The sequence below is a fragment of the Podarcis liolepis genome (assembly GCF_965112155.1).
Source record: "Podarcis liolepis genome assembly, chromosome: Z".
Taxonomy (NCBI): Eukaryota; Metazoa; Chordata; class Lepidosauria; order Squamata; family Lacertidae; genus Podarcis; species Podarcis liolepis.
The window spans coordinates 51024939-51050874 of record NC_139570.1 but is presented as its reverse complement, the minus strand read 5'-3'; the positions used below and the strand labels follow the sequence as shown (position 1 = coordinate 51050874).

General features: G+C 41.4%; 2 protein-coding genes across 2 annotated transcripts in view; one reads left to right on the top strand and one right to left on the bottom strand.

Moving 5' to 3' along the window:
- Window positions 1–13902, top strand: part of RABL6 (RAB, member RAS oncogene family like 6) — a 42131-nt gene extending 28229 nt beyond the window's left edge. The window contains exons 9-15 of the mRNA XM_083484521.1: window positions 1–68; window positions 1980–2067; window positions 2152–2301; window positions 3512–3707; window positions 6104–6269; window positions 13200–13249; window positions 13368–13902. The exon at window positions 1–68 is cut by the window's left edge and continues 159 nt beyond it. Of these exons, the coding sequence (XP_083340647.1) occupies window positions 1–68; window positions 1980–2067; window positions 2152–2301; window positions 3512–3707; window positions 6104–6269; window positions 13200–13249; window positions 13368–13532 (883 nt within the window). The 3' untranslated portion in view covers window positions 13533–13902. The remainder of the gene's footprint in view (window positions 69–1979; window positions 2068–2151; window positions 2302–3511; window positions 3708–6103; window positions 6270–13199; window positions 13250–13367) is intronic.
- A 4198-nt stretch (window positions 13903–18100) lies between these two features.
- Window positions 18101–21983, bottom strand: PHPT1 (phosphohistidine phosphatase 1). Its single transcript, XM_083484538.1, has 3 exons — window positions 21784–21983; window positions 20551–20675; window positions 18101–18242 (listed from the first exon to the last, which is right to left on the bottom strand). Exons 1-3 carry the CDS (start codon window positions 21929–21931, stop codon window positions 18150–18152), a joined length of 366 nt encoding a protein of 121 aa, XP_083340664.1. The 5' UTR covers window positions 21932–21983; the 3' UTR covers window positions 18101–18149.
- Window positions 21984–25936: the final 3953 nt, after the last annotated feature.

The window sequence follows — 25936 nt, the reverse complement described above, 5'->3', positions numbered from 1 at the left end:
GCCCCCACCAGCCCCCCAAGCCGCCCCCCGGCGCGGCTTCATCGCCCGGATCTTCGGGGCGGCGGCGGGTGAGCGCCATATTTTATTATCATTGTTATTATTATTATTATTATCGTTATTGTATTATTATTATTATTATTAATACCCTAATCGTGATAATTTTAGGGGGGGGACAATTTTTTTGGGGGGGATTATGATACTCTAATAATGATTTTCATATGATGATACTATTATTATTATTATTATTATTATTATTATCATTATTGTATTATTATTATTATTATTATTATTATTATTATTATTATTATTATTATTATTATTATTATCTATACCCTAATAGTGATAATTCTATGGGGGGGACAATTTTTTGGGGGGGATTATGATACTCTAATAATGATTTTTATATGATGATGCTATTATTATTATTATTATTATCATTATCATTATCATTATCATTATTGTATTATTATTATTATTATTATTATTATTATTATTATCAATACCCTAATAGTGATAATTTTATGGGGGGGACAATTTTTTTGGGGGGGATTATGATACTCTAATAATGATTTTTATATTATGATACTATTATTATTATTATCATTATCATTATCATTATTGTAATATTATTATTATTATTATTATTATTATTATTATTATTATTATTATTATTATTATCTATACCCTAATAGTGATAATTCTATGGGGGGGACAATTTTTTGGGGGGGATTATGATACTCTAATAATGATTTTTATATGATGATACTACTGTTATTATTAATTATTATTATTATTATTATTATTATCATCATCATTATTTTATTATTATTATTATTATTATTATTATTATTATTATCTATACCCTAATAATGATAATTTAATGGGGGGGGACCGGCCTGCAATTTTTTGGGGGGATTATAATGCTCTAATAATGATTTTTATATGATACTACTACTACTATTATTATTGATTATTATTATTATTATTATTATTATTATTATTATTATTATTATTATTATTATTATCTATACCCTAATAATGATAATTTTATGGGGGGAACAACCGGCGTGCAATTTGGGGGGGGGATTATGATGCTCTAATAATGATTTTTATATGATGATATAATAATAATAATAATAATAATAATAATAATAATAATAATAATAATAATAATAATATTTTACTACTACTAGTACTACTACTGAAGATGATGATGATGATATTTATACCCTAATAGTAATAATTTTTTCGGGGGGACGGATGATCAGGGATTCAATTTGGGGGGGGCGAAATGATGTACCTTAATAATAATAGTAAAAATAATACTAATAATACTAATAATAATAATGATATTTATACCCTAATGGTAATATTTGGGGGGGGGACGGATAATCAAGGATGCCATTTTTTGGGGGCGAAATGATGTACCTTAATAATAGTAAAAATAATACTAATAATAATGATATTTATACCCTAATGGTAATAATTTTTTTGGGGGGGGGGAACAATCGGGAATGCAATTTGGGGGGGGCGGAATGATGGGGGATGATGTACCTTAATAATAATCGTGAAAATAATACTAATAATACTAATAATAATGATATTTATAATATATTTTGGGGGGGAACAATCGGGAATGCAATTTGGGGGGGGGCGGAATGATGGGGATGATGTACCTTAATAATAATAGTGAAAATAATACTAATAATACTAATGATATTTATAATATATTTTTTTTGGGGGGGGAACAATCGGGAATGCCATTTGGGGGGGGGCGGAATGATGGGGGATGATGTACCTTAATAATCATCGTGAAAATAATACTAATAATACTAATTATAATGATATTTATAATATATTTTGGGGTGGGAACAATCGGGAATGCAATTTTGGGGGGGGGCGGAATGATGGGGGATGATGTACCTTAATAATAATCGTCAAAATAATCCTAATAATCCTAATAATAACCCCCCAATTAGACCCCCCGACGGCGGAAGACTTTGCCCCGGACGACCGGCTGGAGGGGGGCTTCCTGGAGGAGAAGGGGGCGCCCCCCGAAAACGGCAGGTAAGGTTGGGGGGGGTTCGGGGAGGGGGGTCCCCCTCGAACCCGGGACCCTGACATTCCCCCCCCTTCTCTTCCTTCTTGCAGCTGCGAAGACGTTGGGGCGAGACTCGAACCCGGGGCGCCGGAAGAGCCCGGAAAAGAGGGGGCGCCCTCCGAGGAGGAGGAGGAGGAGCGGCCGGCGGGGGGATTCGCCATCCTGGGGGACGAAGACGTGGCGGCGGAGGGGGAGAAAGGGTAGGGATTAATGGAAATATATGCAAATATATGCAAATAAGTGCAAATATATGCGAAAAGTGCGAATAAATGCGAATGAATGCGAATAAATGAAAATAAGTGCAAATAAATGCGAATGAATGTGAATAAATGCGAATGAATGCAAATGAGTGCAAATAAATGCAAATGAATGCGAATAAATGCAAATAAATGCGGATAAATGCAAATGAATGCGAATAAATGTGAATAAGTGCAAGTGAGTGCAAATAAGTGCGAATAAATACAAATAAGTGCAAATGAATGCAAATGAGTGCAAATAAGTGCAAATAAATGCGAATGAATGCAAATAAGTGCGAATAGATGCAAATAAGTGCAAATAAGTGCGAATGAATGCAAATAAGTGCAAATGAATGCAAATGAATGCAAATAAATGTGAATAAATGCAAATAAGTGCAAATAATTGCAAATGAATGCGAATGAATGTGAATAAATGCAAATAAATACAAATGAATGCAAATAAGTGCAAATGAATGCAAATAAGTGTGAATAGATGCAAATGAATGCAAATAAGTGCAAATAAATACAAATAAGTGCAAATGAATGCAAATAAGTGCAAATAAATGTGAATAAATGCAAATAAGTGCGAATAAATGCGAATAAATACAAATAAGTGCAAATAAATGCGAATAAATACAAATGAATGCAAATGAACGCAAATGAATGCAAATTAGTGCACATAAATGCACATAAATGCAAATCAATACAAATAAATGCAAATAAATACAAGTAAATGCAAATAAGTGCCAATAAGTTGAAATAAATGCAAATGAATGGAAATAAATACAAATAAATGCACATAAATGCACATAAGTGCAAATAAGTGCAAATAAATGCAAATAACTATATATATATATATATATATATATATATATATATATATATATATAAAACTCTAAATTATAAATTATAATTATGATTTTACAATTTTAATTCTAACGATCCTTCTAACGATCCTGGCGATCCTAACGATTCTCATTTAACTGTGACTGTCATTATTCATTTATTAATATTATTTATTTATTTATTATTATTATTATTATTATTATTATTATTATTATTATTATTATTTATTATTATTTATTATTAATAATTATTATTATTTATTATTAATAATTATTATTATTAATAATTATTATTATTAATTGATCGCTCTCCTCGTTCCCCCTCCCAGCCCCCCCTCCCCGCCTTTGAGGCCGGCCCCGGCGGAAGCTTCCGGAACCCGGAGCCTCCCGGCCCCCCGGCGGCCCCCGGCGCCCGGCGAGGAGTCGGAGAGCGACCCCGAGGGGCCGGTGGCGGCCCAGATGCTCTCCTTCGTCATGGACGACCCCGAGTTCGAGAGCGACGAGGCCTCGGCCGACGCGAAGGGGGTGAGTGGGCGCCGGGTTCGGGGGGGAACTACAACTCCCAGAATCCTTTGGGGGTGGAGAGGGTGCCTTTAGAAGCCTGAAACTATGTTTCCCAGAATCCTTTGGGGGACTAGAGTGCCTTAGAAGCCTCAAACTACAACTCCCAGAATCCTTTGGGGGATTAGAAGGCTCAAACTACAACTCCCAGAATCCTTTGGGGGACTAGAAGCTTCAAACTACATCTCCCAGAATCCTTTGGGGGAGTAGAAGCCTCAAACTACAACTCCCAGACTCCTTTGGGGGACTAGAAGCCTCAAACTACAACTCCCAGACTCCTTTGGGGGAGTAGAAGCCTCAAACTACATCTCCCAGACTCCTTTGGGGGACTAGAAGCCTCAAACTACATCTCCCAGACTCCTTTGGGGGAATAGAAGCCTCAAACTACAACTCCCAGAATCCTTTGGGGGATTAGAAGCCTCAAACTACAACTCCCAGAATCCTTTGGGGGACTAGAAGCCTAAACTACAACTCCCATAATCCTTTGGGGGACTAGAAGCCTCAAACTACAACTCCCAGACTCCTTTGGGGGAATAGAAGCCTCAAACTACATCTCCCAGAATCCTTTGGGGGAACTAGAAGCCTCAAACTACATCTCCCAGAATCCTTTGGGGGGTATAGAAGCCTCAAACTACGTCTCCCAGAATCCTTTGGTGGACTTGAGGGCGCCTTAGATGACTCAAACTACAACTCCCAGACTCCTTTGGGGGACTAGAAGCCTCAAACTACGTCTCCCAGAATCCTTTGGTGGACTTGAGGGCGCCTTAGATGACTCAAACTACGTCTCCCAGAATCCTTTGGGGGACTAGAGGGTGCTTTAGATGACTCAAACTACAACTCCCAGAATCCTTTGGGGGAATAGAAGCCTCAAACTACACCTCCCAGACTCCTTTGGGGGACTGGAAGCCTCAAACTACGTCTCCCAGAATCCTTTGGGGGACTAGAAGCCTCAAACTACATCTCCCATAATCCTTTGGGGGACTAGAAGCCTCAAACTACATCTCCCAGACTCCTTTGGGGGACTAGAAGACTCAAACTACATCTCCCAGAATCCTTTGGGGGGGGCTAGAGGGTGCCATAGAAGCCTGAAACTGTTTCCCAGAATTCTTTGGGGGACTAGAAGCCTCAAACTACAACTACCAGACTCCTTTGGGGGACTAGTCTTAAACTACATGTCCCAGAATCCTTTGGGGGAACTAGAAGCCTCAAACTACAACTCCCATAATCCTTTGGGGGACTAGCCTTAAACTACATCTCCCAGACTCCTTTAGGGGCTAGAGGGCGCCTTAGATGCCTTGAACTACAACTCCCAGACTCCTTTAGGGGCTAGAGAGTCACTTAAAAGGTTCAAACTACATTTCCCAGAATCCTTTGGGGGGACTAGAAGCCTCAAACTACAACTCCCAGAATCCTTTGGGGGAAATAATAATGAAAGGGGACTAGAGCGCCTTAGCAGCCTCAAACTACAACTCCCAGAGTCCTTTAGGGAACTAGAGGGCGCCTTAGAAGCCTCAAACTACATTTCCCAGAATCCTTTGGGGGACTGGAAGCCTTAAACTACATTTCCCAGAATCCTTTGTGGAGATGCTGTGTTGAAAGGGGAACAGAGCTCCTTAGAAGCCTCAAACTACATCTCCCAGAATCCTTTGGGTGCCTTAGAAGCCTCAAACTACGTCTCCCAGACTCCTTTGGGGGACTGGAAGCCTCAAACTACAACTCCCAGAATCCTTTGGGGGACTAGAAGCCTCAAACTACGTCTCCCAGAATCCTTTGGGGGACTAGAAGCCTCAAACTACAACTCCCAGACTCCTTTGGGGGAATAGAAGCCTCAAACTACAACTCCCAGACTCCTTTGGGGGGCTAGAGGGTGCCTTAGATGCCTCAAACTACAACTCCCAGACTCCTTTAGGGCCTAGAGAGTGCCTTAAAAGGTTCAAACTACATTTCCCAGAATCCCTTGGGTGCCTTAGAAGCCTCAAACTACATCTCCCAGAATCCTTTGGGGGAAATAATAATGAAAGGGGACTAGAGCGCCTTAGCAGCCTCAAACTACAACTCCCAGACTCCTTTGGGGGAATGGAAGCCTCAAACTACAACTCCCAGAATCCTTTGGGGGAATGGAAGCCTCAAACTACATTTCCCAGAATCCTTTGGGGGACTAGAAGCTTCAAACTACATTTCCCAGAATCCTTTGGGGGACTAGAAGCCTCAAACTACGTCTCCCAGAATCCTTTGGGGGGAGAGGGCGCCTTTAGAAGCCTGAAACTATGTTTCCCAGAATCCTTTGGGGGACTAGAAGCCTCAAACTACAACTCCCAGAATCCTTAGGGAACACACTAAGGCCAGGCCTCTTCTCCCAGCCTCCTTTGCAGGACCCCTTCCCCGCCCTCTCGGACCTATCGGACGCCTCCGACCCCGGCCCGGCCCCGCCCCCAGCTCCGCCCCCTGGCCCCGCCTTCCGGCCGAAGAACGAATCGGATCTCTTTGGCCTGGGATTGGAGGATCCGGCGCGGCGGAAGGAGGAAGGTGAGCCTCAGAGTCCCACTGGGCTCTTCGTCAATCCCAATTAGCAATGGGATCGTTGGGTATTCTTAATTTATGCAATAGTGCAGAAGCTTTAGAGTCACACTGGGCTCTTCATTAATTCAAATTCTTAATTGGATTATGTTGCCTTTTAATTTTATTGTCCGCAAGCTTGAGAGTCACACTGGGCTCTTCATTAATTCAAATTCTTAATTGGATTATGTTGCCTTTTAATTTTATTGTGCGCAAGCTTTAGAGTCACACAGGTCTCTTCGTCAATCCCAATTAGCCAATGGGATCGTTGGGTATTCTTAATTTATGCAATGGTGCGCAAGCTTTAGAGTCCCACTGGGCTCTTCGTCAATCCCAATTAGCAATGGGATTATTTTGCCTTTTCATTTTATGGTCCGCAAGCTTTAGAGTCACACTGGGCTCTTCGTCAATCCCAATTAGCAATGGGATTATTTGGCCTGCTAATTTTATTGTGCGCAAGCCTTAGAGTCACACTGGGCTCTTCGTCAATCCCAATTAGCAATGGGATGATTTTGCCTTTTAATTTTATTGTCCGCAAGCTTTAGAGTCCCACTGGGCTCTTCGTCAATCCCAATTACCAATTGGATGATTTGGTATTTTTATTTTATGCTATGATGCGCAAGCTTTAGAGTCACACAGGACTCTTCATCAAGCCGAATTACCAATTTTTATTTTATGCAATGGTGCGCAAGCTTTGGAGTCACACAGGATTCTTCCCCAGTTCAAATTCTCCATTGGATTATTTTGCCTTTTAATTTTATTGTCGACAAGCTTTAGAGTCACACTGGGCTCTTCCTCAATCCCAATTACTAATTGGATTATGTGGTATTTTTATTTTATGCTATGATGCGCAAGCTTGAGAGTCACACAGGATTCTTCCCCAGTTCGAATGACCAATTGGATTATTTGGTATTTTTATCTTGTGGTGCGCAAGCTTGAGAGTCCCACTGGGCTCTTCCTCAATCCCAATTACTAATTGGATGAATTGGTTTTTTTTTTTTTTAATGCTCTGATGCGCAAGCTTGAGAGTCACACTGGGCTCTTCGTCAGTCCGAATTACCAATTGGATTATGTGGTATTTTTATTTTATGCTATGATGTGCAAGCTTTAGAGGCACACAGGATTGTTCATCAATCCGAATTACCAATTGGATTATTTGGTAGTTTTATTTTATGCTATGATGCGCAAGCTTGAGAGTCACACAGGACTCTTCATAAGTTCAAATTCTCAATTTGATTATGTTGCCTTTTAATTTTATAGTCCACAAGCTTTAGAGTCACACAGGATTCTTCGTCAATCCGAATTACCAATTGGATTATTTGGTATTTTTATTTTATGCTGTGGTGCGCAAGCTTTAGAGGCACACAAGGCTCTTCGTCAATCCCAATTAGCCAATGGGATCATTGGGTATTCTTAATTTATGCAATAGTGCGCAAGCTTTAGAGTGACACTGGGCTCTTCGTCAATCCCAATTAGCAATGGGATTATTTTGCCTTTTAATTTTATTGTCCGCAAGCTTTAGAGTCACACTGGGCTCTTCATTAATTCAAATTCTTAATTGGATTATGTTGCCTTTTAATTTTATTGTGCGCAAGCTTTAGAGTCACACTGGGCTCTTCGTCAATCCCAATTAGCAATGGGATGATTTTGCCTTTTAATTTTATTGTCCGCAAGCTTTAGAGTCACACTGGGCTCTTCGTCACTCCCAATTAGCAATGGGATCATTTTGCCTTTTAATTTTATGGTGCGCAAGCTTTAGAGTCACACTGGGCTCTTCGTCAATCCCAATTAGCAATGGGATGATTTTGCCTTTTAATTTTATGGTGCGCAAGCTTTAGAGTCACACTGGGCTCTTCGTCAATCCCAATTAGCCAATGGGATCATTGGGTATTCTTAATTTATGCAATAGTGCGCAAGCCTTAGAGTCACACTGGGCTCTTCGTCAATCCCAATTAGCAATGGGATGATTTTGCCTTTTAATTTTATGCTATAATGCGCAAGCTTTAGAGTCACACAGGATTCTTCCTAAATTCAAATTCTCAATTGGATTATTTTGCCTTTTAATTTTATTGTGCGCAAGCTTTAGAGTCACACTAGGCTCTTCGTCAATCGGAATTACCAATTGGATTATATGGTATTTTTATTTTATGCAATAGTGCGCAAGCTTTAGAGTCACACTGGGCTCTTCAGTTGGAATTCTCAATTTGACTATTTTGTCTTTTAATTTTATGGTATTGTGCGCAAGCTTTAGAATCACACTGGGCTCTTCATCAATCCAAATTACCAATGGGATTATTTTGTCTTTTTATTGTATGCTATGATGCGCAAGCTTTAGAGTCACACAGGATTCTTCATAAGTTCAAATTCTCAATTTGACTATTTTGTCTTTCAATTTTATGGTATTATGCACAAGCTTTAGAGTCACACTGGGCTCTTCCTCAATCCGAATTGCTAATGGGATTATTTGGTATTTTTATTCTATGTTATGATGTGCAAGCTTGAGAGTCACACAGGATTCTTCATAAGTTCCAATTCTCAATTTGAGTATTTTGCCTTTTAATTTTATGGTATTGTGCGCAAGCTTTCGAGTCACACAGGGCTCTTCAGTAGTTGGAATTTGACTATTTTGTCTTTTAATTTTATGGTATTGTGCGCAAGCTTTAGAGTCACACTGGGCTCTTCAGCTGGAATTCTCAATTGGATTATTTTGTCTTTTAATTTTATGGTATTATGCGCAAGCTTTAGAGTCACACTGGGCTCTTCGTCAATCCGAATTACCAATTGGATTATTTGGTATTTTTGTTCTCTTGGGTGATGCGCAAGCTTTAGAGTCACACAGGACTCTTCCCCAGTTCAAATTATCAATTGGATTATTTGGTATTTTTTATGCTGTAATGCGCAAGCTTTAGAGTCACACTGGGCTCTTCGTCAATCCCAATTAGCAATGGGATTAGTTGGTTATTTTATGCTATGATGCGCAAGCTTTAGAGTCACACTGGGCTCTTCATCAATCCGAATGACCAATGGGATTATTTGGTATTTTTTATGCCTTAATGCGCAAGATTTAGAGTCACACTGGGCTCTTCGTCAATCCGAATTACCAATTGGATTATGTGGTATTTTTATTCTATTGTATGATGCGCAAGCTTTAGAGTCACACTGGGCTCTTCGTCAATCCCAATTAGCCAATGGGATCGTTGGGTATTTGTGTGATGCGCAAGCTTTAGAGTCCCACTGGGCTCTTCGTCAATCCCAATTAGCAATGGGATCATTGGGTATTTGTGTGATGCGCAAGCTTTAGAGTCACACTGGGCTCTTCGTCAATCCCAATTAGCCAATGGGATTATTGGGTATTTGTGTGATGCGCAAGCTTTAGAGTCACACTGGGCTCTTCGTCAATCCCAATTAGCCAATGGGGTTATTGGGTATTTGTGTGATGCGCAAGCTTTAGAGTCACACTGGGCTCTTCGTCAATCCCAATTAGCCAATGGGATCGTTGGGTATTCTTAATTTATGCAATAGTGCGCAAGCCTCAGAGTCCCACTGGGCTCTTCGTCAATCCCAATTAGCCAATGGGATCGTTGGGTATTCGTAATTTATGCAATAGTGCGCAAGCTTTAGAGTCACACTGGGCTCTTCGTCAATCCCAATTAGCAATGGGATGATTTTGCCTTTTAGTTTTATTGTGCGCAAGCTTTAGAGTCACACTGGGCTCTTCGTCAATCCCAATTAGCCAATGGGATTATTTTGCCTTTTAATTTTATTGTCTACAAGCTTTAGAGTCACACTGGGCTCTTTGTCAATCCGAATTACCAATGGGATTATTTTGCCTTTTAATTTTATTGTGCGCAAGCTTTAGAGTCACACAGGACTCTTCGTCAATCCCAATTACCAATTGGATTATATAGTATTTTTATTTTATGGTATTATGCGCAAGCTTTAGAGTCACACAGGATTCTTCGTCAATCCCAATTAGCAATGGGATGATTTTGCCTTTTAATTTTATGCTATAATGCGCAAGCTTTAGAGTCACACAGGATTCTTCCTAAATTCAAATTCTCAATTGGATTATTTTGCCTTTTAATTTTATTGTGCGCAAGCTTTAGAGTCACACTAGGCTCTTCGTCAATCGGAATTACCAATTGGATTATATGGTATTTTTATTTTATGCAATAGTGCGCAAGCTTTAGAGTCACACTGGGCTCTTCAGTTGGAATTCTCAATTTGACTATTTTGTCTTTTAATTTTATGGTATTGTGCGCAAGCTTTAGAATCACACTGGGCTCTTCATCAATCCAAATTACCAATGGGATTATTTTGTCTTTTTATTGTATGCTATGATGCGCAAGCTTTAGAGTCACACAGGATTCTTCATAAGTTCAAATTCTCAATTTGACTATTTTGTCTTTTAATTTTATGGTATTATGCACAAGCTTTAGAGTCACACTGGGCTCTTCCTCAATCCGAATTGCTAATGGGATTATTTGGTATTTTTATTCTATGTTATGATGTGCAAGCTTGAGAGTCACACAGGATTCTTCATAAGTTCCAATTCTCAATTTGAGTATTTTGCCTTTTAATTTTATGGTATTGTGCGCAAGCTTTAGAGTCACACAGGGCTCTTCAGTTGGCATTCTAAATTGGATCACTTTGTCTTTTAATTATTGTCCAGAAGCTTTCGAGTCACACAGGGCTCTTCAGTAGTTGGAATTTGACTATTTTGTCTTTTAATTTTATGGTATTGTGCGCAAGCTTTAGAGTCACACTGGGCTCTTCAGCTGGAATTCTCAATTGGATTATTTTGTCTTTTAATTTTATGGTATTATGCGCAAGCTTTAGAGTCACACTGGGCTCTTCGTCAATCCGAATTTCCAATTGGATTATATGGTATTTTTATTTTATGCTATGATGCGCAAGCTTTGGAGTCACACAGGATTCTTCATGAGTTCAAATTCTCAATTTGATTTTTTGGCCTTTTAATTTTATGCTATAATGCGCAAGCTTTAGAGTCACACTGGGCTCTTCGTCAATCCGAATTGCCAATGGGATTATTGGGTATTTTTGTTCTCTTCTGTGATGCGCAAGCTTTAGAGTCACACAGGACTCTTCCCCAGTTGGAATTATCCATTTTATGACTTGGTATTTTTATTTTATGCTGACTATTTTGTCTTTTAATTTTATGGTATTGTGCGCAAGCCTTAGAGTCACACTGGGCTCTTCGTCAATCCGAATTACCAATTGGATTATTTGGTATTTTTGTTCTCTTCTGTGATGTGCAAGCTTTAGAGTCACACAGGACTCTTCAGTAGTTGGAATTCTCTATTTGACTATTTTGTCTTTTAATTTTATGGCATTGTGCGCAAGCTGTAGGGTCACACAGGATTCTTCATCAATCCGAATTACCAGTTGGATTATTTGGTATTTTTATGCTATGATGCGCAAGCTTTAGAGTCACACTGGGCTCTTCGTCAATCCGAATTACCAATTGCATTATTTGGTATTTTTATTTTATGCTATGATGCGCAAGCTTTAGAGTCACACTGGGCTCTTCGTCAATCCGAATTGCCAATGGGATTATTGGCTATTTTCATTTTATGCTATGATGCGCAAGCCTTAGAGTCACACAGGACTCTTCCTCAATCCGAATTACCAATTGGATTATTTGGTATTTTTAATTTATGGTATTATGCGCAAGCTTTAGAGTCACACAGGATTCTTCATCAGTTCAAATTCTCAATTTGATTATTTTGCCTTTTAATTTTATTGTCCGCAAGCTTTAGAGTCACACAGGACTCTTCATCAATCCGAATTACCAATTGGATTATTTAGTATTTTTATTCAATTGTATGATGCGCAAGCCTTAGAGTCACACAAGGCTCTTCGTCAATCCGAATTACCAATTGGATTATTGGGTATTTTTATTTTATGCTATGATGCGCAAGCTTTAGAGTCACACAGGGCTCTTCATATCTTAGGTTTTGAGTTACGTTTCCTTTAGACAAATATATAAGAATATCGTATATTAATATAATATACTAAAGCAATATAATATATTAATACAAAATAATAAAATGTAATAATATAATGTAATAATATAATATACTAAAACAACATAATATAATATATTAACAAAATATAATATAATAATATAACAATATAATGTAATATAATATGTATACTTAATATTATAATATACTAAATATAATATATTAATACAATATACTAAAATAATATAATAATGTAATATACTAAAGTAATATAATATAGTAATATAATGTATATAATAAGTTAATATACTAAAAATATAATAATATACTAAAATAATATAATATATTAATACAATATACTAAAATAAAATAATGTAATATACTAAAATAATATAGTAATATAATATATATAATAAGTTAATATACTAAAAAATATAATAATATACTAAAATAATATAATATATTAATACAATATACTAAAATAGTATAATATTCTAAAATAATATACTAAAATAATATAGTATATTAATACAATATACTAAAATAATATAATCTAAAATAATATACTAAAATAATATAATATACTAAAAAAATATACTAAAATAATATAATATATTAATACAATATACTAAAATAAAATGATGTAATATGCTAAAATAAGATAAGAATATAACATATATACTAAGTTAATATAATATACAAATGAATATACGAATGGAATAAAATGAAATAATATCCAAAAATAATACCACATAATAGAATAAAATAAATATGAATATAATAATATAACAATATCATATAAAATAATATAATCAATATATATATATATATATAATATAATATAAATAAAATAAGATAATCAAAGAAAAGGTTAGAAAAAAGGAAATTAAAGGAAATTTCCTTTTCCCTCCAGATCCGCCTTCCAAGGAGAAGAAGAAGAAAAAGAAGCGTAGCAGCAAAGAGGTAACTTCCTTTTGGGAACCGTAGCGCGGCCGGGCGCCGCAGGAAGTTCCCGCCCCCAACTTCCTGTCTCCCTCTTTCTTCCCGCCCCCAACTTCCTGTCTTTCTTTCCCCCCGACAGGAAGAGAAGAAGAAGAAGACCCGCCCCAAGAAGCCCAAGGAGGAAGCGGAGGGCGCCGGGCGCAGGAAGGGGCGGGCCAAAGCCAAGGCCAGCCCCTTGGACGAGCTGGAGGCCTTCCTGGGGGCGGGGCCGGCCCGGGGGGGCGGGGACTACGAGGAGCTCTAGCCCCGCCCCCTCGAGGGGAGGCTCCTCCCCTTCCTGGAAACGAGTCCCGCCCCCCGTTATCGGACACGGACGCTGCTGCTTTTGACGGACGGATCTGCCCGGGGGCGGGACTTCCTGCGGCGCATGTGACCCGCCCCTTTGTTTGCTGTGACCCCGCCTCTCCCGACGTCGCCATGGAGACTTTGCGCTGCTTCCGGGGGGCGGCGCCGGAGGAACAGGAAGTCCCGCCCCCTCACTTCCTGCTTTGGGGCCACGCCCCGTTTTCCGGAACAGACTCAGGTATCTTCCCCTCCCTCTTTCCGGACTGGTTGATCCCGCGGGAAAAGAGGGGCCGGCGCTTCCCCTTCCTGTCCCCCACTTCCTCTTCCTCTGCTTCCTGGTTGGCTCCTTCCTTCCTCCCCTCTTTCCTTCTTTCCCTCCTCTTCTTCATCCGCTTCCTCCCCCTTTTCAACATCCTCCTCCCCCTCTTCCTTCCTTTTCCTCTTCCTTTCCCTCATTTCCTCTCCCTTTTCCTCTTTTTCCTCCCCTCCTTCCTCTTCTTCTCTTCCTCTCCATTCTTCCTCTTCCCTCTTTCAATTTCCCTCATTTCCTCTTTCTCCTCCTTCCTTCCCCTTTTCCCTCATCCTGTCTCTCATTTCCTCTTCCTCTCCCCCTTTCTCCTTCCGTTCTTCCTCTCCATCTTCTCCTCCTTCCTTGCTTCCTTTTCCTCTTCCTTTCCCTCCTTCCTCTTCCCTCTCTCAATTTGCCTCATTTCCTCTCCCTTTTCCTTTCTCCTTCCTTCCTCCCTCCCTTCCTTCCTTCCATCCATCCATCTTTCCTTGTCCCTCATCCATCTTTCCTTTTCCTCTTCCTTTCCTTCCTTCCTTCCTCCCTCTTTCTTTCCTTGTCCCCCTTCCTTCCTTCCATCCATTTCCTCTTCCCTTCTGCCTTCTTCCTTTCCCTTCTTCCTCTTTCCTCTCCTACTTTCCCTCACTTCCTCTTTCTCCTTCCTTCTTTCCTTCCTTTCCCTTCTTCATCTTTTTCCTCTGCATTCTTCCTCTTTCTTTTACCATTTCCCCTCATTTCCTTTTCCTCTTTCTCCTTCCTTCCTTCCTTCATTCCTTCCTTCCTTCCTTCCTTCCTTCCTCTCCCTTTCCCCCTTCCTTCCTTCCTCTCCCTTTCCCTCCTTCCTTCCTTCCTTCCTTCCTTCCTTCCTTCCTCCCTCCCTCCCTCCCTCCCTCCCTCCCTCCCTCCCTCCCTCCCCCTTTCCCCCTTCCTTCCTTCCTTCCTTCCTTCCTTCCTTCCTCCCTCTCCCTTTCCCTCCTTCTTCCTTCCTTCCTTCCTCCCTCCCTCCCTCCCCCTTTCCACTCCCTCCCTTCCTTCCTTCCTTCCTCCCTCCCTCCCTCCCTCCCTCCCTCCCTTCCTTCCATCCTCTTTCTTTCCCCTTCCTTCCTTCCTTCCTTCCTTCCTTCCTCCCTCCCTCCCTCCCTCCCTTCCTTCCATCCTCTTTCTTTCCCCTTCCTTCCCCCCTTCCTTCCCTCCTTCCTTCCCTCCTTCCCTCCTTCTTCCTCCCTCCGCCTCCTCTTTTGGCGCCTGTTTCCGCCACGGGAACCGTAGCGCCGGGACGCGGCGCCCGCTTCCCGGACTGCCTTGCTTTGTGGATGCGTCTGAATAAACTCCGGCGGCGCAAGCACCTTGGGAACCGTAGTATGTTCAGTGGCGCCTTGGGAACCGTAGTACGCCCAGTGGCACCTTGGGAACTGTAGTACGCCCAGCGGCATCATGGGAGCTGTAGTACGCCCAGTGGCACCTTGGGAACTGTAGTATGCCCAGTGGCACCTTGGGAACTGTAGTACGCCCAGTGGCGCCTTGGGAATTGTAGTACGCCCAGTGGCACCTTGGGAACTGTAGTATGCCCAGTGGCACCTTGGGAACCGTAGTACGCCCAGTGGCATCTTGGGAATTGTAGCACGCCCAGTGGCACCTTGGGAAGTGTAGCACGCCCAGCGGCATCTTGGGAATTGTAGCACGCTCAGTGGTACCTTGGGAACCGTATTACACCCAGTGGCATCTTGGGAACCGTAGTACGCCCAGTGGCACCTTGGGAACTGTAGTATGCCCAGTGGCACCTTGGGAATTGTAGTATGTTCTGCCCTGTTGGGAACTGTAGTACGTTCAGTGGTGCGTTGGGAACTGTAGCACACCCAGTAGCGCCTTGGGAGTTATAGTATGCTAAAGGGTGCAGATAAATAGGAGGCGCCTGAAACCCATAGGAAAGAAGGAATGGCTGTTAAGGGGAACTGTAGTATGTTCAGTGGTGCGTTGGGAACTGTAGTATGTCCAGTGGTGCCTTGGGAATTATAGTATGCTCAGGGGTGCCGATAACTAGGAGGCGCCCGAGACCCATAGGAAAGAAGGAACGGCTGTTAATGGGAACTGTAGTACGTTCAGTGGTGCGTTGGGAACCGTAGTACACCCAGTGGCATCTTGGGAACTGTAGTACGCCCGGTGGCATCTTGGGAATTGTAGTACGCTCAGCGGCATCTTGGGAATTGTAGTACGCTCAGCGGCATCTTGGGAACTGTAGTACGCTCAGCCGCATCTTGGGAACCGTAGTACGCCCAGTGGCACCTTGGGAACCATAGTACGCCCAGTGGTACCTTGGGAATTGTAGTACGCCCAGCGGCATCTTGGGAATTGTAGTACGTTCTGCCCTACTTGGGAACTATAGTACGCTCAGGGGTGCCAATAACTAGGCGCCCGAGAACCATAGGAAAGAAGGACTGGCTGTTAATGGGAACTGTAGTACGCCCAGTGGCACCTTGGGAATTGTAGTACGCCCAGTGGCATCTTGGGAATTGTAGTACGTTCTGCGCTGCTTGGGAACTATAGTACGCTCAAGGGTGCCGATAACTAGGCGCCCGAGACCCATAGGAAAGAAGGACTGGCTGTTAATGGGAACTGTAGTACGTTCAGCGGCGCCTTGGGAAGTGTAGTACGCCCAGTGGCACCTTGGGAATTGCAGTACGCCCAGTGGCATCTTGGGAATTGTAGCATGCGCAGTGGCACCTTGGGAACTATAGTACGCCCAGTGGCACCTTGTGAACTATAGCACGCCCAACGGCATCTTGGGAACTGTAGTACGCCCAGCGGCACCTTGGGAATTATAGTATGCTCAGGGTTCAATAAATAGGAGGCGCCTGAGACCCATAGGAAAGAAGGACTGGCTGTTAATGGGAACCGTAGTACGTTGAGCGGCGCTTTGGGAACTGTAGTACGCCCAGCGGCATCTTGGGAATTGTAGTACGTTCTGCCCTGCTTGGGAACTATAGTACGCTCAAGGGTGCCGATAACTAGGCGCCTGAGACCCATAGGAAAGGAGGATTGGCTGTTAATGGGAACCGTAGTACGTTGAGCGGCGCTTTGGGAACTGTAGTACGCCCAGCGGCATCTTGGGAATTGTAGTACGTTCTGCCCTGCTTGGGAACTATAGTACGCTCAAGGGTGCCGATAACTAGGCGCCCGAGACCCATAGGAAAGGAGGATTGGCTGTGAAGGGAACTGTAGTATGCCCAGCGGCACCTTGGGAATTGTAGTACGCCCAGCGGCATCTTGGGAATTGTAGTACGCCCAGCGACACCTTGGGAATTGTAGTACGCCCAGCGGCATCTTGGGAAGTGTAGTACGCCCAGTGGCATCTTGGGAATTGTAGCACGCCCAGTGGCGCCTTGGGAATTATAGTATGCTCAGGGTTCAATAAATAGGAGGCGCCCGAGACCCATAGGAAAGAAGGATTGGAAAGCGGCGCTCTGGGAACTGTAGTTTGCTCTGGGCGCCTCTGCAACTCCCAGAGTTCTCTGGGCAAGGAGGAGGGAGCTGGGAACCGTAGTCCCAGGAGAACTTGGGAACTGTAGTACACAGTGGCGCCTTGGGAACCGTAGTACATCCAGGGGTCCCTTGGGAACCGTAGTGCGTTCAGGGTGCCAATGGGAACTCTAGCTAGGGATCATGGGAGTTGTAGTCCCCAAAAGCTGGAAACACGACAGGAAACTACAGTTCCCATGACTTCAAAGCGGTGCTCTGGGAGTTTTAGTTTGCTCCAGGCGCCACAGACCCATAAGAAAGAGAAGAGGGCGCGGAAAACTAGAGTTCCCAGGACAGCCCTCTGGGAACTGTAGTTCCAGGAGAAGAGGCCGTCAGAAACTACGGTTCCCAGAACCGGGCGCAGACATGGGAAGACATGACAGCAGTTTTGGGCGCCAAACCCCCAGAGCCAAGATTTCCATGTTGGGAGTTGTAGTTCTGTGAGGCGCCTCCTGGAACATACTACAGTTCCCGGCGCCCTTTTGGGATTGGAACCCGGATCCCGGCGCCAGGTTTAGAATGGGACGAACACAGAATCTTGGGAACTGTAGTTTGGATGTCCATAGTGGGGAATTATAGTTCTCTGAAGCGCCTCCTTTGGGCACTACAGTTCCCGGCGCCCTTTTGGGAACCGTAGTTTCTTACAAATTATTGGGACCCGCGTTCGAATCCTGAATAGAAACGCAAGAATGGGAAGAAAGGAAGGCTTGGCGCCCGGAACGCTACGTTTCACGCCGGGCGCCGATTTTATTTGATGGGATCATGGGAAATGAATCAGTAGCCGTCGTCCGACCAGGTGACTTGGTAGTCCGGGAAAGCGGCGCCCAGTTTTTCGGTGGCGACCGAATGCGGCGCCCTGCCGAAACCCTGAAAGATAATTAATAATAATTATTAATAATATAATAATAATAATAATAATAATAATAATAATAATAATAATAATAATAATAATAATAATTAGTAATATTAATAAGGCTATAAAATGATAATAATCATATAGTGTAATTTAATTGTAAGAATAAGCACAGGAATGATGGGAATTGTAGTTTCCCCCCGCTGTTTGGGACTACAACTCCCATGATGCTGAGCTAGCCGGAAAACTACAATTCCCATCATCCATAACCGCTGGTTCGGCCAGCTAGGCATCATGGGAATTGTAGTTTTTTCCAGCTGTTTGGAACTACAATTCCCATGATACCTAGCTGGTGGGAAAACAGCGGGAAAACTACCATTCCCATCATCCCTGACTGCTGGTCTGGCTAGCTAGGTATCATGGGAATTGTAGTTTTTTCAGCTGTTTCGGACTACAACTCCCATGATCCCTAGCTAGCAGAAAACTATAATTCCCATCATCCATAACTGCTGGTTCGGCTAGCTATGGATCATGGGAATTGTAGTTTCCACCAGCTCTTTGGGACTACAACTCCCATGATAGCTTGCTAGCGGGAAAAACTACAATTCCCATCATCCATAACCGCTGGTTCGGCTAGCTAGGGATCATGGGAATTGTAGTTTTTTTCCAGCTGTTTGGGACTACAACTCCCATGATCCCTAGCTAGCGGGAAAACAGCGGGAAAACTACCATTCCCATCATCCCTGAGCGCTGGTCCGGTTAGTGAGGGATCATGGGAATTGTAGTTTTTTCCAGCTGTTTGGGACTACAACTCCCATGATCCTTAGCCAACCAGAAAAACTACCATTCCCATCATCCCTGACTGCTGGTCCAGCTAGCTAGGGATGATGGGAATTGTAGTTTTTCTCTGATATTTCGGACTACAAGGGATGATGGGAACGGTAGTTTTTCCAGCTAGCTAGGGATCATGGGAGTTGTAGTCCGAAATGTCAGAGAAAAACTACCATTCCCATGATCCATAACTAGCCGGACCAGCAGTCGGGGATGATGGGAATGGTAGTTTTTCCAGCTAGCTAGGGATCCTGGGAATTGTAGTTTCCCCCAGCTCTTTGGGACTACAACTCCCATGATCCATCACCAGTGGGGAACAGCAGGGGAAACTACAACTCCCATGAGCCTCTGCTAGCCGGCCTAGCGTTCAGGGATGATGGGAATGGTAGTTTTCCCCAGCTGTTTTGGACTACAACTCCCATGATCCTTAGCCAACCAGAATAACTACCTAGGGATGATGGGAATTGTAGTTCTTTCCACCTCTCCCATGATCCAATTGCCAGTGGGGAAACAGCAGGGGAAACTACAACTCCCATGATCCATCGCAAGTGGGAAACAGCAGGGGGAACTACGATTCCCATGATCCTTTGCTACCTGGACCAGCGGTCAGGGATGATGGGAATTGTAGTTTTCCCCAGCTCTTTGGGACTACAACTCCCATGATCCATTGCCAGTGGGAAACATCGGGGGAAACTATGATTCCCATGATCCTTTGCTAGCCGGCCCAGCTGTCAGGGATGATGGGAATTGTAGTTCTTTCCACCTCTCCCATGATCCAATTGCCAGTGGGAAACAGCAGGGGAAACTACAATTCCCATGATCCTTTGCTAGCTGGACCAGCGGTCAGGGATAATGGGAATGGTAGTTTTTTCCAGCTCTTTGGGACTACAACTCCCATGATCCGATTGCCAGTGGGAAACAGCAGGGGAAACTACAACTCCCATGATCCTTTGCTAGCCGGCCCATCTGTCAGGGATGATGGGAATTGTAGTTTTCCCACTGTTTGGGACTACAACTCCCATGATCTTTAGCCAACCAGAAAAAACTACCATTCCCATCATCCCTGACTGCTGGCCCGGCTAGCTAGGGATGATGGGAATTGTAGTCCTTTCCACCTCTCCCATGATCCAATTGCCAGTGGGAAACAGCAGGGGAAACTACAACTCCCATGATCCATCGCAAGTGGGAAACAGCAGGGGGAACTACGATTCCCATGATCCTTTGCTACCTGGACCAGCTGTCAGGGATGATGGGAATGGTAGTTTTTTCCAGCTCTTTGGGACTACAACTCCCATGATCCATCGCCAGTGGGAAACAGCAGGGGGAACTACAATTCCCATGATCCTTTGCTGGCCGGACCAGCGGTGAGGGATGATGGGAATTGTAGTTCTTTTCACCTCTCCCATGATCCAATTGCCAGTGGGAAACAGCAGGGGAAACTACAACTCCCATGATCCTTTGCTAGCCGCTCTAGGACCCAGAGTCGCTCACCACGGAGTAGCCATAGACGTGGATCTTGCGGGATCCGCTCTGGCGGGAGATCCGCCCGCCGCCCAGACACTCGCACTCGAACCCGAGCCGGGAGAGATCCTCCGAGACGCGGTCGTAGATGTCGGCTAGAAGGGAAACGATATCGTCCAATCAGAACCCTCCGCCGTCCTTCGCTCCCCGCTTCGCCCAATGGGAATCCATAAACGTCCTTCTCTCCCCGCCTTCTCTGCTACGCCTCGCCCAATCGGAACCCGCAAGTCCCGTTCTAGTCCCGCCTTCTCTGTCTCACCCAATCAGAAGTCGCTACCTAAGATCCACCCCGCCTTCACTTTCCAGTAGCCTGCGCCTCGCCCAATCGGAACCCACCACCGGCGTTCTCGCCCCGCCTCGCCCAATCGGAAAACACAACCGGCGTCCTCTCCCCGCCTCCGCTATATCACGTTCCTGCGCCGCACCCAATCAGAAGTCGCAACCGGCGTCCCATCACCGCCTCAACTAGCCCCTTCGTCCAATCGGAACCCGTCACCGTCGTTCTATCCACGCCTTCACTACCCACATGCCTGCGCCTCGCCCAATCAGAAGCGGCAAGCTGCGTTCTCTCCCCGCCTCGCCCAATCGGAACCCACAACCGTCGTACTCTCCCCGCCTTCAATAAGCACGTGAGAACGCCTCGCCCAATCAGAACCAGCAACCGGCGTTCTCTCCCCGCCTGCACTGTCCACTTGCCCAATCGGAACCCGCAACCGGCATTCCGTCCCCGCCTCGCCCAATCGGAACCCACAACCTTCGTCCTGTCCCCGCCTTCAATAAGCACGTGCGTACGCCTGGCCCAATCAGAACCCGCAACCGGCGTTCGCTCCCCGCCTTCAATATCCACATGACTGCGCTTCGCCCAATCAGAAGCGGCAACCGGCGTTCTCTCCCCGCCTCGCCCAATCGGAACCCACAACCGTCCTTCTCTCCCCGCCTTCACTATCCACATGACTGCGCTTCCCCCAATCAGAACCCGCAACCGGCGTTCTCTCCCCGCCTTCACTACCCACATGACTGCGCTTCCCCCAATCAGAACCGGCAACCGGCGTTCTCTCCCCGCCTCGCCCAATCAGAACCCGCAACCGCCCTTCCATCCCCGCCTCGCCCAATCGGAAACCGCCACAGTCCTTCTCTCCCCGCCTCCCCAGTTGACATGCGTGCGCCTCGCCCAATCAGACGTCGCCGCCGGCGTCCCCTCACCGTGATACTCGGCCCAGGCGTAGCCGCGCACGACGTCCTTCCCCGGCCCGGCGCCGTGCGTCGTGACGCGGATGAGGACGTACTTGAAGACGCCGTCGGCCTCGTCGATATCGACGTCGGGAACGCGCTTCAAGTCTCCGTCCGCCATTGCTGCGCTTTCTGAGGAGAAATGAGGAGCGCGAACGGCCCAGCCAATCAGCGCACGCGTTGACAGGCAAGGAGCCAATGGCGGCTCGGCGGCTGCTGAAGCCCCACCTCTTGGGCGGGGGTTACGTCAATGACAGGTAGGCTCAGCCAATGGGCGCGTCGCTTCTCGCCGGCGGGGCCTATCGTGCGTCGAATGCTGCCAGGGGGCGGGGTCAGGTTCTTTGATAGGTCGGCGTAGGTAGGGTCAGCCAATGGGCGCGTCGCTTCTCGCCGGCGGGGCCAATCGTGGGTCGGGTGTCGCGCAGGGGGCGGGGTTAGGAGGCCTCAGCCAATCGACGCGCCCCAATCGCTTGAAAAGCCTCCAGAGCGAACTACGATCCCCATGATGCTTTGCGCCCAGGCTCTGCAGAGGGAATGGCCATGCCAAGCCCCTGGTGCACCTTGGGAAATGTAGTTTCCAGGCCCTGAGACCCTCAATACCTGATTTATTTAATAAGATATATGATTAACTAATATTCATATTATTATTATTATTATTACTAATAATATATCATGCAATGATACTAATAATATTATGCAATGATACTAATAATATGCAATATTATTATGCAATATTATGCAATATTATTATTAATAATATTATGCAATAATGATACTAATAATATTATGCAATGATACGAATAATATATTATGCAATTATTATTATTACTAATAATTTATTATGCAATAAGATAATAAATTCGTGGAAGGATAAATCAATATATATTTAATAAGATGTGTGAATAAATCATATATAGTATTATTATTATTATTATCATTATTGGGATTAATATATATTATTTAATACGATAATAAATTTGGGAAAGGATAAATCAATATCTAATTATATATATGAATCAATAACATGTATATATTATTATTCATATATATTAATAATATAATAAAATTGGGGATTATATATATATATATATATATATATATATATTTGCTTTCGTAGATTTTATATATGTATATATATAAAATATAATATAATATATATAATATTATATATAATATAATATATATAATACATATTATTATTATTATTATTGTTACTAATAATAATAATATATATTATTTAATAATATAATAAATTTGGGAAATGAGAAATCGATATTTATTTAATACGATATCTTATTAAATAATATGTTCGTATTCTTATTAATTTATTAATAAATAAGACAAGTAATTGGGGTTCAGGTAAAACAATATTTACTTAATGAGATATATTATGAAATAATATGTTTCTATTCTTATTAATATACTATTAAATAATACAAGAAATGGGGGTTCAGGTAAAACAATATTTACTTAATAAGAGATATTATTAAATAATATGTTCGTATTCTTATTAATTTATTATTAAAGAAGACAAGTAATTGGGGTGAAGGTAAAACAATATTTACTTAATAAGATATATTGTTAAATAATATATTCGTATTCTTATTAATATATTATTAAATAAGACAAGAAATTGGGGTTCAGGTAAAACAATATTTATTTAATAAGATATATTGTTAAATAATATGTTTCTATTCTTATTAATATACTATTAAATAAGACAAGAAATTGGGGTTCAGGTAAAACAATATTTACTTAATGAGATATATTGTTAAATAATATGTTCGTATTCTTATTAATTTATTAATAAATAAGACAAGTAATTGGGGTTCAGGTAAAACAATATTTACTTAATAAGATATATTATTAAATAATATGTTCGTATTCTTATTAATATACTATTAAATAAGACAAGAAATTGGGGTTCAGGTAAAACAATATTTACTTAATAAGATATATTATTAAATAATATGTTCGTATTCTTATTAATATACTATTAAATCAGACAAGAAATTGGGGTTCAGGTAAAACAATATTTATTTAATAAGATATATTGTTTAATAATATGTATGTCTGTGTGTATATATATATATATATACAGACACCCATATAATTATATATATTAATTGATACTGAATAATTAATAATTAATTTGCTCATTAAATTCCAGGAATCAACCCTGGAATTTAATGAGCAAATTATGCTTTGGGGCGATCGAAAACGGCGGCGAAAAGCTCTGATATTTGGGGAAATATTAAATAATAATAATAATAATAATAATAATAATAATAATACACCGGACTGTGTCAAGCGGGAGAAGACACTGCATGAATAGGAGAGATTTTGTGTGTGAATAATAATAACAATAATAACAATAATAACAATAATATTAATAATAACAATAATAACAATAATAACAACAATAATAATAATAATAATAATAATAATAATATTATACCGGACTGTGTCAAGCGGGAGAAGACATGGCATGAATAGGAGAGATTTTGTGTGTGAATAATAATAACAATAATAACAATAATAATAACAACAACAACAATAATAACAATAATAATAATAATAATATTAATAATAACAATAATAATAATATTAATAATAATAATGATATACCGGACTGTGTCAAGCGGGAGAAGACACTGCATGAATAGGAGAGATTTTGTGTGTGAATAATAATAATAATAATAATAATAATAATAATAATAATAATAATTCTTCACCGGACTGTGTCAAGCGGGAGAAGACATGGCATGAATAGGAGAGATTTTGTGTGTATAATAATAATAATAATAATAATAATAATAATAATAATACACCGGACTGTGTCAAGCGGGAGAAGACACTGCATGAATAGGAGAGATTTTGTGTGTGAATAATAATAATAATAATAATAATAATAATAATAATACACCGGACTGTGTCAAGCGGGAGAAGACACTGCATGAATAGGAGAGATTTTGTGTGTGAATAATAATAATAATAATAATAATAATAATAATAATATACCGGACTGTGTCAAGCGGGAGAAGACAAGGCATGAATAGGAGAGATTTTGTGTGTGAAGAATAATAATAATAATAATAATAATAATAATAATAATAATAATAATATACCGGACTGTGTCAAGCGGGAGAAGACACTGCATGAATAGGAGAGATTTTGTGTGTGTGTAATAATAATAATAATAATAATAATAATAATAATAATAATAATGTGTGTGTGTAATAATAATAATAATAATAATAATAATAATAATAATAATAATAATACTACTACACCGGACTGTGTCAAGCGGGAGAAGACACTGCATGAATAGGAGAGATTTTGTGTGTGTATAATAATAATAATAATAACAATAACAATAATAACAATAATAACAATAATAACAATAATAATAATAATAATAATAATAATAATAATAATAATAGACCGGACTGTGTCAAGCGGGAGAAGACACTGCATGAATAGGAGAGATTTTGTGTGTATAATAATAATATTAATAATAATAATAATATACCGGACTGTGTCAAGCGGGAGAAGACACTGCATGAATAGGAGAGATTTTGTGTGTGTGTAATAATAATAATAATAATAATAATAATAATAATAATAATAATGTGTGTGTGTAATAATAATAATAATAATAATAATAATAATAATAATAATAATAATACTACTACACCGGACTGTGTCAAGCGGGAGAAGACACTGCATGAATAGGAGAGATTTTGTGTGTGTATAATAATAATAATAATAACAATAACAATAATAACAATAATAACAATAATAACAATAATAATAATAATAATAATAATAATAATAATAATAATAGACCGGACTGTGTCAAGCGGGAGAAGACACTGCATGAATAGGAGAGATTTTGTGTGTATAATAATAATATTAATAATAATAATAATATACCGGACTGTGTCAAGCGGGAGAAGACACTGCAAATAGGAGAGATTTTGTGTGTGTCTAATAATAATAATAATAATAATAATAATAATAATAATAATAATGTGTGTGTATAATAATAATAATAATAATAATAATAATAATAATAATAATACACCGGACTGTGTCAAGCGGGAGAAGACATGGCATGAACAGG

Excerpts from the sequence above, each read along its gene's own strand:
- PHPT1 (XM_083484538.1), bottom strand. The coding sequence starts at position 21,931 with ATGGCGGACGGAGACTTGAAGCGCGTTCCCGACGTCGATATCGACGAG. Across the intron at positions 20,676-21,783 it reads CGCCTGGGCCGAGTATCACG|CCGACATCTACGACCGCGTC; the intron begins GTGAGGGGACGC and ends TTTCCCTTCTAG. Across the intron at positions 18,243-20,550 it reads ACGTCTATGGCTACTCCGTG|GGTTTCGGCAGGGCGCCGCA; the intron begins GTGAGCGACTCT and ends ATTATCTTTCAG.